The sequence below is a fragment of the Cydia fagiglandana genome, chromosome 10 (genome assembly GCF_963556715.1).
Source record: "Cydia fagiglandana chromosome 10, ilCydFagi1.1, whole genome shotgun sequence".
In the NCBI taxonomy this organism is placed as follows: domain Eukaryota; kingdom Metazoa; phylum Arthropoda; class Insecta; order Lepidoptera; family Tortricidae; genus Cydia; species Cydia fagiglandana.
In genome coordinates this window covers 12,418,703-12,431,048 of record NC_085941.1, presented here as the reverse complement: position 1 = coordinate 12,431,048, position 12,346 = coordinate 12,418,703, and the positions used below count along the sequence as shown (strand labels likewise).

At 37.7% G+C, this 12,346-nt stretch overlaps 1 protein-coding gene across 2 annotated transcripts in view; it reads right to left on the bottom strand.

Moving 5' to 3' along the window:
• LOC134667891 (hexokinase type 2) overlaps positions 1-10,125 on the bottom strand; it is a 35,958-nt gene extending 25,833 nt beyond the window's left edge. The window contains exon 1 of one of the 2 annotated variants that reach the window (XM_063525289.1): positions 9,614-10,125. In XM_063525289.1, coding sequence (XP_063381359.1) covers positions 9,614-9,640 — 27 coding nt within the window. In that variant the 5' untranslated portion in view covers positions 9,641-10,125. Of the gene's footprint in view, positions 1-703; positions 934-9,613 lie in introns of those variants that run through there. The other variant, XM_063525290.1, reaches the window with a different exon arrangement.
• Between the last annotated feature and the right edge of the window lie 2,221 nt (positions 10,126-12,346).

The window sequence follows — 12,346 nt, the reverse complement described above, 5'->3', positions numbered from 1 at the left end:
GAGATAATAGTAGGTAGATTTTTAGGATTTCGTACTTCAAAAGGAAAAAAACGTAGCCCAAATAGGATCACTTTGTTGACCGTCCGGCGGTCTGTCTATCTCAATGCCCCCTACTAAATAACTATGATTTATAAACCGGGACAATTTGCTTATGGGCCGGGACACCGGGACATCATGCTTCAAACCAGGACATGTCCCGGCGTACCGGGACGTATGGCAACCCTACGCTACCGCCATTAGCCACGCGTCCTTGTGACCTTGAGTCGTGACCTTTACTATCTTCCGATCATTTTACAACATTAAGGAATATTACCTATTTGTGATCAACATTAATGTTTTGTAGGTAGTTCATTACGACGTCGGAACGAATAGGTACTACTCGGAAAGTCTAACTAGATTGACATTCGGTTTATAACCTCAAAGTGGTGAACGCTAATACGAAAGTTAATTAGCTTTCTTTTTTTTTATTTAAGTAAGCCGATGACAAGTATGAATAGGTACGCGGAACTTTCTTGATTAATTTAGATTTTCTATAATAGCCTGTGGAGTTCACAACCTAACCTAAAATCATCAAAAATCTTATTCCTTTAAAAACGATGGACACACTGCACTGGAAGGGAAATGTATTCATTAAAGCTTTATTAGTTACCGGAATTTTTCTAATTAACGTAAACATTTAACGTAATAAGACAAGCATACTCACTATATCTCGCGCTTGACGCATATCGATTTGTCTTGTCAGTCGCGACGACTGCGATAAGAGATGATGAATGAGGAGCGTTGAGGTCCACAGGATGAAGCCTTTACTTGCACTCGGTCACAAAAAAAAACGCGAATCGATAGACTGGAGACGTTCGGAACGACTGAACGAAGTGAAAGGAGTATAAGCGTTGCAATCACGGAAACTTGTGTGTGGCCGGCGCGATGTAGGGTCACCTTGAACGGCGGCGCATGTGCGGAGGCACACCCTCGTGCTGCCCGCGCCCCGCGCTGTGACGTCACGCGACGAGGGCCCGCGCGCGACTGCGTACCCCTGTTGGGGCGGCCTTGTCTCTAGCAGCGAAAGTGGCTAGATATTATCAGCCTTCAAAAGAATCACGGCTATCAATATTATTGTTGGTGTTTTCACCTCTTTATTTTAGTTAGACACTTGGCCATAAATCTATTCTATAAGCAGGCAGGCAGTTGTGAGAACTGCTATTGCCTGTATTATATAGGTAGGTAACATTTATACTGAGTGATATATATTTTTTAATTTTCATTAACTTTTCAACGCCAGCCTTATGGTGTAAAAAAATGTTTTGACTGTAGGTAATGTAGGTACCTACTTCACATTGGTCATGACTAAAAAGCCTGGTCACTGTCACTGTGGTTAAGGAAGGTAAGTACATGAACATCATGAATGTTATGTAAATAAACATTAGTAATAGCATAAGGTCATTATCGCGTTGATTTAATATGATACACATCACACGAAGAAACGTTCTATAATAGCTTTTACAGTACCTAGTTCTTTAAGAATCCTCTTTACATCGCGTATAATGGTTTGATATTACGCGGCCGGCCACCTTGTGTCACGTGACTCCCTTCACGCAATACGTCCTCTCATATCGCAACAGATAGGAAATAACAAGTTTTGCCAACTTCACCATAAACTAATAATAAACTGCAATAATCCGCTTTTAGATAACTGTTTTCAATATACTATAGGCACTGTGACGTCAACGGCTAATATATATAAATAATTAATCCTGTTACCTAGCCTCGTAAGTCCCCGCGTACTCGTACAAGTACAAATTAAATTCGAGTTTTGAACTTTTATAGAAATAAAAGAAAGTTCAAAATTCAAAAGCGCAAAAATTGATTTGGGTCTTACGAGGCCTTACTAGATACGTCACAGACTGGTAATTTAAATGCAACTTTAATGTACAGTCACCTGCAATAATATGTTACTCTTCGAAGGCCGCAAAAATATGTGACACGCTCTTACGGCTCTATAAATAAGATCGTGTCAGATATTTTTGCGGCCTTCGTTGTGTAACATATTATTGCAGGTGACTGTACAACCAATCCTGAAACTTTAAAAGTTGAAATATAAATAGGTAGTTCTATTTCTCTGTGGTATTTCCACTGTTGTATTTAGAAACTTATTATGACCAGTACGAGTATTTTCAGGTGGCCGTAACATTGTGCATTTCATGCATTTCTAATTTTAATTTATTACATTGCGTCATCGCATTGGATAAGTCCTTCAATGTCACGTTAATGATTAATTTCTTTAGTGTTGTGTACCGTCTGGGTACCTAGTACCTACTAATTTATTAACTTGGACATTTAGCTAAATGTCAGGCGTAAGTAAACAAAAATTCAACCACCGTGCAGTAATAGTCAGAATAGGCCAAGTTCGAGGTATTTATAATGAATAATTCAACATTCTTGATAAATATAGAGTCTAAACTTGAAAATCTTGTTTCTGATAAGGTTACCTATGATCGATATTCATGGCATATGCCTAATATTTTTAGAAAAAACCTGATTGCATATAGGTATGTCTGTTATAAGTTTGGTATTTAGACATATTTTGCTGTTTTCTATAGTTAAATTTAGATACTTAAACTGGAATTTAATCAGCAGAAGTACAATTAAAATTATTGTGAAATAAATATGTAAGTATACCTACGTACAAATAAGCTAACGCAAGGTTAGGTCCTTCTTGCAACTTGCAACCACTATTGCGTACAGCTTGTGCAAACATATACACACGTACCTAGACCTACATATACTTACTACACAAACACATATTATATACAACACAATATGTGCAATGTGCATACATCATTCGTACAGCGTCGATCATAAATATCCTTTTAGTCCGAGTAATCAGACAAGCCTTTTTTCCTTCCTCAATATTACAAAATTTTTCGTCAGTGAGATAGACGCCAAACCAGAAATGGCAATGGCAAAGACAAATATTTGCAAGGCAAGGTTCGCCGATATCCAAATTCCAAACTCAGTAAAAAAATCTAAATTTGCCATTAAAAGCGTCTAGATTGACTTATTAGCATGTATAACATCATCAAAGAGATCAACGTTGAACATTGTGACCTTTAAGCTAAAGGGTATAAGAGCTGCGAACTGGTGGAACAGGTCGGTGTAGTGAAAGGATGGGTGTGGCGACGTGCCCCCGGACGCGTGCGCCACTGCGCCCGCGCTCGCGCGTCGCGGCGCTTACGACACGTAGGGCCCAACATCAGGCGCAGAAGGACTTTATGGCTCCTCTACACGATGCGCCAACGTCGGCCAATCCAAGGGACGCAGCTATGCGGTAGAATGAGATAGCAATATCACTTGCTCCCTCTAACGCATAAATGCCCTTGGATTGGCCGACGTTGGCGCATCGTGTAGAGGAGCCATTAAACACATGTCGATCCTGCTGCTAGTTTTGATACTAGTTGGCTGTGCTGTAGCCATTCCCATACCTTTAGTTAGCTGTTCTTTTATTATCTCAAATACTAAAATGATACTTCGATTGGCCAATTGACTACCCCATCGTCCCCATCATAATCATACTGCTTTCAAAACCAATAATATTGTTCTAAAACGTAGCAATCGTACTATGTAGAAAAACACAGAATAGGAACTCTCGTACTAATTTTATATCATCGTATAATCGTATAATTCTGCAGCCTTTAGTTTTTTTTCTAAAATTCATAAAAGAAAAAACTGTCCGAGGTAGAACAGCTTCCCCTATTCCGAGTCAAATGTCGGTGTCCAATATCCCTTCAGCTTTTTTTACGTGATTAAACAAAAAACCATCTAAAAATTCAAACATACATATTAGGTAGGTATTTACACACTTTCTCAGTTGGATTGGACGTGGGATCGAAGTAAGCGGTAGGTATGATTCATCAACTGAATTTTAGATTAGCAACCTTATTTTATCGAGATAAGGTATCTTTCCCCTAATCAAGAACGTACCAAAGTGTTCTACGTGACGAAGTTCATGTGTGTGCCCCATGGGGAATCCCCAATTTCCCTAGTATGAATTCTTTCTCTGTTTCTTGTGTTATTTCGTATAAGAAAATATGGTATATCATTGTCGGTATATAAGTTAATTCATACTTTTAACTGGAAACAATGATAAATTTGAAGGACATCAATAACAAGTACTTCCTTATAAAATACACCTACGTAGGTACGAGTCTGACAAGTCAAAATATAAAGATGACTCGATAAAGTTTGATAAATACGGACTGTACCAGGTTATTATTTATTTGCTAACTAATATGCACTCAGCGGCGGCGGCACCTGCCTATACCATACCTATATAGCCTATGATCATCCCCAGGGTTTCAGCATTCTAATTGCCAAGTTTCATCAAAGTTGAAGTAGGTTAGCCCAAAAACTATAATAGATAAGCAGTAATTTTCGCAGATAAATTCTTCCGCTATGTGGATAACTTTGGGATCCATTTGACTTTTTAGTTCAGTTTCAGGTCATGTCGTGGCTTTTCTGCATGTATTTGTTCACTTAGACATTTTACTCTACAGTGCTGTGCTGGCATCACGTCATGCCCTCTTAAAGGCTCCTTGTGTCTTGGATTTTCTACATAATTCATTGAGAGCATTGTGTAGGTCGTTGTTAATGTATATGTGGTACAAATACGGAGGAGTCACTATTCTGCCTTTAAGAAAAACCGGTTTGCAACGGGGAGATCCCTCCATAGTAACAGAATAAATCATAGTACTAGGTACAGAAGACTCACTCTCTAACAAAACGCTTCTGTTACGATCAGCACAGATATGGCCGCTAGGTGGCGTCATCGCCACGCGCGGCTTATGGCAAACCCCAAAATTGGGGTGCCAACGGATGTACTTTTAGCTACCTGTAGCAAAGCGACGAAATCGCGGAGTGAGCCACGCCTGCCATAGTTTCCAATTGTATCGACTTACAGCACTAAATCACAATATTCTAGACTTACAATATTGGACACTATTCATACATTATTTTATCACTAGTTACGTTAGTTTACCATTCTACAATACACTTCTTGTATTTTCATATTAATTAGATTACGTTTATGGGCGTGGGTGACAGTCAGAGCCATTTCTCCTTTTCCGCATATGGTCTGGACTTCCGGACTCCGAAATTCCGGATTTCCCAAAACATCGTTGACTATGTTTAGTTTTCTCAGAGCTTTAGCAACCCACACATATTCGAAAGGTTAACATTTCTACTTATATCGTTTTACAATCGACTTAGTAATTTAACGGCGAAAAGGTAGGTAACAGACAGACGTAATAGAGTTTATAAGCATGAATGGATTGATTGCCGTTTTAATTTTCTGCACAATTTTACAGAACTAGCCAGGTTCAGGTAAATAATGCAATAGGTGCATATCAGTGGGTGACGAATCGTCACGTCACTGACGATATATCAAATGACATTGCGGTGACTTTGACTTGTAGGAGTGGCCGATATCGTCTTTATTATCTTGAGTAAGTATGCGTTTTCATTTAATGTGAGCATTTTACAAGTAGATATACACCATGTTTTTATTGAATTCCGTTAACTTCGGGGTATGGTTAAGTACGTTTAAGAGAACTAAATGGCATAGTTAATTAAAAAAAATTTTTTTTTTTGTTTTCTTTTTTGGATTGTTTTTTTGTTTAAAAAGTAATTAAATGTTGCATATAGCGTTGTTGTAACACGGGCATTACATTTAACTCAACCAAATAATTGAAATCTGTGACATATCAATGTCATTTCATACATCAATCGACCGAGATTGTACTTAAGTTTAGTAGCAAATGTATGAATTCATTCTAAATACTAATCAATATGTAAACATTGTAAACCGGCCCTAAGGCAAGTGTACACGCTTGTAGAGGCCTTATAGGAAAAAAATAAATTATTGATTACCTCCGAAATGGACTTAATTAGAACATCGGTGTCTTTGTGAAAGTTACCTACTTGATTTAAGCTCAGGAATGCACCCTTGAAATTAACGGAAATAAAAAAAAACACGCTGTATAATCTGCTGTATAGAAAAAGTTCCGTTACTTAGCTTAGAAGTTAGATGCTGACAGATGACTCACAGCCTAAACCGTTGAACGTAAGGCTTTGAAATGTGATATAATATATTCATCAAATGTTGAAGAGCTCTACTAAGAAAGGATTCTTTGAAATTCCTCCTCGAAGGGGGAGAAAATGGGGTTAAAAGGTTTTTTTAAGCATCGAGCAAAGACAAAGACTAGTTGTCCCAAACATCGGATCCAGTGTGATAACATCTATATAAGTGATGAGCTGATGTTTATGATGATGATGAATAGGTAGTATAGTATTGTAGTAGGTATAGAGGAAAATAAACAAAGCAATTGCTGAGACTTGGATTAAGTTTATGAGTGTGGCTAAAACGACGATGACTGTAATACGGGGGATTACCGAGAATCGTACTAACACCACTTATTGTTGTAAGTACCTATGTTATTGTACGTAGGTACCTATGAAATGAACCTCGGTCCATCTGTACATTTTGTACGTGATGTATGTGTGTAATTTGTTTGAGTCATTCATTGAAAACACAATCACCGTAACACAATAAGTTTGGGTAGGTACGGAAATGTAATTATGCATGACGTAGCAAATAGATGAACGATTTACTGTCTATTTCAGAAACTATGAGTCTATAAAATACAGTGAAACCCACTTAAGAAGATTTTGAAAGGTTATCGTCAAAAACGGGACTTAGGTAGTAAAGCGTATTAATTGTAAAAAGTTTATACTCCATCTTAATAAGTTTTTGGCAAAAATTTCATTTTTGGTACAAGCTTTTATCGCCGACTGTACTTTTCTTTCCACAGGCAACTAATGCTCATCGAGACAAATCTAAAAACCCCAAACACAATTAGGTTTCGTTGTTTTATCACAGAGTTCCTATGGTCACCTCCGGTCTCCATCATCAGATCAGCTCGATGACACCATAATATTGCATTGTCACCCGACTTACGTGTGTATACAAAATTTCAGCTCAATCGGAAACCGGGAACTGGATCAAATTTAACTTGCAAGATTTGATTACACACAGACAGACAGACAACGGTCAGGTGAAACTAAATAAAAGCTTGTAATAAAAAGTATGAAATCAAGTTGCCAGGGTACCAGTGTTAAATTTTAAAAGAATAAGAATAAAGAATATTTATTTCACAGAAAAACCTTCTTAACAATTATAAGTGTCCTGTGGCCCCACACTAGGCTATGCCTGTGACGTGGTAGCCGAATTCGTTATTCGTAAGCTAAACGTTTAGTAAAAACTAATCTAATAGGTAAAGAAATTGGGTGGGTGTGTGTGTGTGTGTGTGTGTGTGTGTGTGTGTGTGTGTGTGTGTGTGTGTGTGTGTGTGTGTGAGAGTGTGAGTGTGTGTGTGTGTGAGTGTGTGTGTGTGAGTGAGTGTGTGTGTGTGTGTGTGTGAGTGTGTGTGTGTGTGTGTGTGTGTGTGTGTGTGTGTGTGTGTGTGTGACCAACCGAAGTCACTATCTACTACTATTACCTTACAACTTTCAAAATTTCTTCACACTCGTCATAGCTCCAGGATAGCAGGAGAGCCTGGATTTGCATTTTGGCTTCACTTAACCGACAATCTTTTATATTACAGATTTTGAGTAACTTGTTGTATATATGCGGAAACAGAAATGCCGTAAACCGTTTAGCAAAAGCAGATTTAACGCTCAGTTTCGGGACTTGGAATATTCTTTTCTGTAACATATTTGTCAGATTGAGTGATTGACTAGTATCTCTGTGCATAAGCATGGCAACACGTAAAATGAATAATTTTCTCACTGACAAAACTTGAGCTTCACTATAGAGAGCATGTGTAGGATATCGTCGGGGTCTACGTAAGGAAACCTTAAGTACCGCCCTTTGAGCTCTTTCCAAGTCTATTAAAGTGGACTTAGCACAGCCTCCCCACGCAAGAATGCAATAATCTAGAATAGATTGACATAGTGCCAGGTATACCATATTAAGAGTTTGTCCATCTGTAGCCTCTCTTAGTAACTTCATTGTATAAATGAGTTTCCGAACCCTACCCGCTGTTATCACGATGTGCTTTTTAAAATTAAGTTTCTCGTCTATTTCTATTCCTAAGTATCTTAAAGAGTTAGCTCTGTTTATGCTGTCACAAAGGCATGAGCAGGGCGAAATGCCACAATATACGTCACAATTTATAGCATGGATCTTAAGGTTGGTCATTGATGGAGGGGGGGCTTGAAGACGCAGATTTATGGAAGCACAAGAATTTGGTCTTGTCTGGATTCAGAGTCAAAATATTTTGATCCAGCCACTGGGACAGCTTTTGGAGGCCTAGCGTTGATACGTCTTTGACCTGGTCCCAAGAGTGACCATGAAAGATTATGGCAGTGTCATCTGCGTAGCAAAAGGCTTCACTATTTGAAAGGTCGAGAGACAAAACATCATTTATATATGCGATGAATAGCGTTGGGCCCAAGATGCAAATGGTGTAATACTTACGCGTGAAATCGTAATAAATGTGATCGTATTAAACTTTATTTGCTTTTATGACAATTTAATTTTTTTAGGCATTTTTTCATTTTCATTTGTAAAGTTATCGACTGTGGACACAAAATTTGAATAACAATTACGATGGAGTCGCTGTTTAAATATATTCAAGTGTGTTTTTATAAAGCTACTGTTTAACATAGACAGGAATGTACATACTTCTTAAACTGACTGTATTCAAAAACCGATACCTAGATCAATTGCAAAAAACAGATATTAGCGTAGCATAGCGTAGGTAATAGTGACTGTAATTGATCTTTAGGTAGTCGATACCAATGGTGTTAGTGGTGTTACACAATATATTGTATTGTTTCGTTTTGTATTTATTATTTAGTATTTATTTCATGCATAGGTAATTAGGTAAACGCCAACACACTTACGAGCAAATGCATGTAACTTTAACAAAAACCGGCCAAGTGCGAGTCCGACTCGCGCACGAATGGTTCCGTACTATTACCAAAAAAAAAAATTCACGCAACATAAGAAAATATTTATTTTATTCTGTTTTTAGTAGGTATACGAGTATATTTGTTGTTAGGTAAAGCGGCAACATAAATAAATCATCTGTGAAAATCTATCACGGTTCATTGCAGATTTCAGATGCAGCCTGGTGACAGACAGACGTTCGGAGGAGTTTTAGTAATAGGGTCCCGTTTTTACCCTTCGGGTACGGAACCCTAAAAACTAGATAATTTACGCAACTTCATCTTGATCACCAAAAGCTAAATAAAGCTCACTGACAACGCTGTAGTTTTAGAATAGGTACTTTTAGAAAAATAAATTTAAATTCTAATGAATACCATACGAATGTAACAATAAATCATTACAAAATATCAAATCTTCAAATTGAATGGGACTTCATGAGAGCTTTTAAAATGTTTAACTATTTCTCAGTGTTTATTAAAATTTGGTATCCTGGAATCCTCAAATCCAAATATTCCAAATATGTTTTTTCATAGGTATTTTATGGTAATTATAACAATTTAAATTAAAGCCCCCTAAAAGATCTATTTATAACTCAAACGTATTACTGACCTTAAAATTCACAAAGTCGTTGGACATGTTTCTTCTTCTTCAAAATACGATTCTTGAATGAAGCTCTCCGTCGGACGCACTGAAGTCAGTGATGAGTGAACTGATGAACCGACACTTCGACAGGAAATACGCGAAAAACTTCAACAATACCGCCTTTTCTACACACAACAACAATAAAATCCTTTATCTTTACGGCTAACACAATATAATCTTTATCTTAATAAGACCCCCGTATAATAAATAACTATTTGACGACAACGGAGTTGTTATTGAATTATCTGTAATGAAGAAAAATTTTTGAACAATAAACGGCGTTGTTTGATAATTTTATTGTTCTAGTGTAGTGGTCTACAACGAACTATACGTTCGCGAATGTGGTTACGTAAAGCGTACTTTGGCACTCCGAATCGGGAAACTTGGATGGTAACCAAAGAAAAATACATTCGACACGACTTTTGAGACTCGGTTTACACTTTGACAGGTAGAATGTAAATGCATATGAAAAACATTGTTTTGAAGATTTTATTGCGAGTTACACAGTGTTAGGTTTACAGCACGCGCTTATCTACTATTTAACTGAAAAGCAATGCTTTGAAACTGGCGCGCTATTCGTACTGTATCGCAACTTCGCAAGATTATGCATATAATAATTATAAATTAATCATTTTAATGGCTTGTAAAGAAAGGAGATATAGTTATCGTTATCACTTAATAAATGGATATCTCGGATGCTATATGTATTTTCCTCATCTTGTGGCATACGACATGACTTGGGTGTGTCGTTGTGTTGTGATATTACGAAATTATTCGTTTAATGTTTTCACTTAAACTTTTTATGGTTACCAAAACATAATTAGATAAGTGACCTGCTGCCGTTATGTCCCAATTTGTAGGCAAATAAAATACGTAAGTCGAATTTGGCGTCCAAACCTCCACCACTTTTATTGTTTTCTAATATTCCATTCCTAGTAAGTACTTATTTTAGTCAGGTCAGAACTTTAGCTTGGGTCGGGTTTTATAAATCGGTACTATCAGACAATAACAACACACAACCTAAACAATAATATACTCGTATAATGAATGAATTTTTAAATATATAAACAGTATAGTAGAGCTCCAACTAAGAAAGACTTTTTGGAAAGAGGGTTAAATCGTGTCGCAAAGGTTTTAATGATATTTTCGCTCGGGCAAAGTTGCGGGCGGGGCTAGTCGTATAATTAAAAGCCACAATGTTCAGAATTGGTATAAATTATCATTCACTTATGTATGGCACAGTAAAAATACTTGCGAACTCCTGATAATAGTAACGCTTCTACATATCAAAATTATTAATTTATTGTCATACGTAGCTTATAATAAGTGTAGGAATTCACTAATATCACTTCATTATATTAGTAATTTGTCCTTTATGACAGAGTAGGTGGACTCCAGTGGTCGACATATCGATCACTGTAAAGCACTGAAAACCGGAAAACGCAAAGGGGAAAAAAATTACAAATAAAAGCAAACACCTTTATTACTTGTATTTCAGTCTAGACGTAGGTAGAGGATTTTTTCTGTTCTGGGGTTCCCTAAGAACAAAACATACTTTTGTAGTCTGATTTTCCCTCTCCGCCCTACTCGCCCCATTTGGATAAAACATCATACCTACCTATTATACATATATTCACGAGGACATGAAATTAAGCCTCACATTATGGTAAATGATTTAGAGTAGTATAGTAAGAAGTACATAAATTGTACACTGAGAGAAAAGTACAACAAAAATACACTTACGCTACGTCTTACGTAGGCGAACAACGCGCGAACGCGGCGCGGCGCGGCGCGGCGAAATCAATCCTTTGATGCCCATAGAAGTGTCCTACGTAAGCGATCTCGTTGCGAACGCGGTGCGGCGCGATTTGCACGCGAATGTCAGGCGGCGCGGCGCGGCGCGGCGGCGGCCGCTTTCGCCGCGCCGCGCCGCGCCGCGTTCGCGCGTTGTTCGCCTACGTAAGACGTAGCGTTAGAATTACAAAAATAAACTTAATCCGGGGACAAAGAGAGTTAACTAATAGGAACAAATTGACTTTTGCAATTTCTATTAGTTCTTGCAATTTCTATTATCTGTTTGTTGAAATTATATTTGGGATTACTGAGCTGTTTGTAGAAATAAATAAACTTTACAGAAATAGTCAAACGTCCATAATTATTACTAAAACTTCATTTTTTCCCCCAGTACAGAACTGTTTTTTAATTCCTGGTGATGACTTTTCTCTCAGTGTACCGCCATCTACCGACGCGTAACAAGTATCTGTAAGCTTCAGCTGTTGTTTCATATCATCGTAACTCATAATAAGCCAAGATAAACCATGTTCATATTACGCTCGTTCCCTAGATGGCATTATAATTTATGTGAGAAATATCTTTGCCATATTTTTTTTATACAAACATCAATAAACTGAGGGCCTACCGCGAACCACGTTGAAGTGTTGCCTCCCTATCACACTTACGTACAAATTCACAAGTGCGACGGAGAGGCAACACGTCGAACGTGGTTCGCGGTAGGCCCACTGATTTGTACGTTGTTTTCAGATCGTCAGTTCACCATGTTACTTCAACAGTTTTATATACGCATTGAGACGTGACACTGTTACTCATCGTGTGACCGATCTTCAAGACAAAGTTTGGTTTTTGCGAGCCACATTACGGCATTTCATAATCCGGATAACAATTGTTGATGGAGTCGCGTGG